We start from the raw sequence: 2276 nt of genomic DNA, 5'->3' as shown, positions 1-2276 counted from the left end.
TTATATGCACTATAGTGAGCTTGTCCCAGTCAGCGAGTGCTGACTCACAAGAGTGTGCCAACAAGTGTTGACTCAATCCGAGCTTGGTCCTTACCCACCATGGTGCCCAGCAATGACCACCAGGCGACAGTGGAAATTCATGAGCTTAGATGGGGGTCGATCTGTTGACCATGGGGATGTGAGGCTGGTGCACTAACCATTGTACTTACCAGGTGGCTTGAAATGCAGATTGACACATTACTCTCATTTTCACTCAGGTGTATATCATTAGGTGCCCACATTAAGTTTTGTCTAATCAAAGGCAGTGCTATTAGTAGTAATTTTCAACATGTTTGGTATGAACTCATAAATAGCATTGCTAATGTCTTCATCTGTTGTAAGGTACAATTTCCAGGAAGAGAGATCTGAGATACGTTTTTATTTTCTTTGAATAATCATAAATGATAAACAGACATTTCATTCATACTAAGGGGATATAAGGAAGTGTTGTAAACATCTCTGAAATAAAGTCTAAAGAAATTTTCTATGAAAATATAGATGTATATATTTGATGGATACATGATAATAACTTATTATGGACTGGAAAAAAAATACTATTCTTCTTTTTAATAAAATATATTTATCATTTTAGTTAACCAATATAGATGTATTGAAGAGCTTAATTTACAATGGAAGTATCAAAGAGAATAAGTAGCACCTTTCCCGTTAAATGTAATATATGCTTGATTATTTTAAGCCATATCCCATTGTTCCCAGTAGATAATATGCATAACATTAAGAATTGACAACAAACCCTCCTTCCCACAGGCGAGCCCTCAGCACAACAGCTACGAGATGGGTGGACGATCTTACCGTCAAACAGGTGGAGCCTCGGGATGCACAGAAGTCTATGCTGTCGGCCGAGGAAGCAGAGCATCAGAAAGCGCTCTCTGGTTACATTACTATTGATACACCTGTAAGTATTTGCTTGGATATCAAGCTTCTTGTAAGACCTTTGTGATAGTTTGTGTCCCTTGAGTGTGTATATGTATGAGATTAACCTAACTGTCTGACTCTTAACTATGAGGAGAGGTAATTTGTCTGGCATATAGGGCTATATTTACTGAAATTACAAAAGATTTTAATCAAGAATAATAACTCTTTGATCAAGATCCCAAAATTTCTGCCTCTTTTCAGGCTGACATCACTCCCATCACGGGTGTCCCCGAGGAGCACATCAAGACTAGGAGTGTCCTCATCAAGAAGCCGGCCAAAAACTCTATGCAGTCAGGAACCAGCAACATCCAGAAGTAAGAAGCAAGTTTATGTAGTTAAGTGGTTGTTGTTCTGCTTCTGCTACCTTTTCTTTTTCTTCTTTTTCATCTTTTATATTTTGTTATTCTTTTCCTTCTTCCTCTTTTCTTTTTTCTTCCTCTTTTTATTTGTCTTTTCTTTCTCCTCCCTCCTCCTCCTCCTTCTCCTTCTCCTTCCCTCCCTCCTCGTCCTCCTCCTTTTCCTCCTCCTTTTCCTCGTCCTCCTCCTTCTCCTCGTCCTCCTCCTTCTCCTCGTCCTCCTCCTTCTCCTCGTCCTCCTCCTTCTCCTCGTCCTCCTCCTCCTCCTCCTTCTCCTCCTCCTCCTCCTCCTCCTCCTCCTCCTCCTCCTCCTCCTCCTCCTCCTCCTCCTATATATATATATATATATATATATATATATATATATATATATATATATATATATATATATATATATATATAGGAGAAAATTATCAAATATTTTTATCAATGAGATTTGCATACAGGAATCATTGGGTTTCATCTCAGGAACATTAGACCTTTTTCTAAAGATCCAGAGAGTAGAGTAAATGCTTCAGCTAAGACAATTTAGCTTGATAAAAGTCCTTAAGTGAGCAAATCTAAACTAACACATAACTTACTTAGAAAGCCCATTTATTAACTGGAGTAAAGCAAAGGCCTAAGAAGTTGCAGTAGAAGTTATCAGGAAGTGCTAAGGAAGCTTCCAAGTTCTCCTGCCACTAAGATTTGCTATGATTTCAGGTCATAATTGTTTGTTCCAGAATAATCTTGGTTTTGTTGCCACAGCCTTTAGCATATTATTTATGAATCTCAACTCATATGACTGGGTGTTTCACAACTTTCTTCTACATACTTGACCACTTTATACATGGCCTGTAACATAAAACAGATTTGAACAGTATGCTAATTTGCTTTCTTTTAGGTCTGGTATAAGAATTTTCCCATGGGAGATCTAACGAATAGTTTCTGTATAATAAGTTTTGT

General features: G+C 38.0%; 1 protein-coding gene across 1 annotated transcript in view; it reads left to right on the top strand.

The window, feature by feature from the left end:
- Window positions 1–328: 328 nt before the first annotated feature.
- Window positions 329–2276, top strand: part of LOC147472511 (NADH dehydrogenase [ubiquinone] iron-sulfur protein 4, mitochondrial-like) — a 2576-nt gene continuing 628 nt past the window's right edge. The window contains exons 1-3 of the mRNA XM_086544647.1: window positions 329–335; window positions 780–955; window positions 1177–1289. Of these exons, the coding sequence (XP_086400773.1) occupies window positions 329–335; window positions 780–955; window positions 1177–1289 (296 nt within the window). The remainder of the gene's footprint in view (window positions 336–779; window positions 956–1176; window positions 1290–2276) is intronic.

Source organism: Penaeus japonicus, unplaced genomic scaffold (genome assembly GCF_977035675.1).
Source record: "Penaeus japonicus unplaced genomic scaffold, GWHDUDI00000001_assembly GWHDUDI00000001, whole genome shotgun sequence".
Lineage (NCBI taxonomy): Eukaryota > Metazoa > Arthropoda > Malacostraca > Decapoda > Penaeidae > Penaeus > Penaeus japonicus.
The sequence above is the reverse complement of the archived record's forward strand: the minus strand, read 5'-3'. Positions and strand labels throughout refer to the sequence as shown.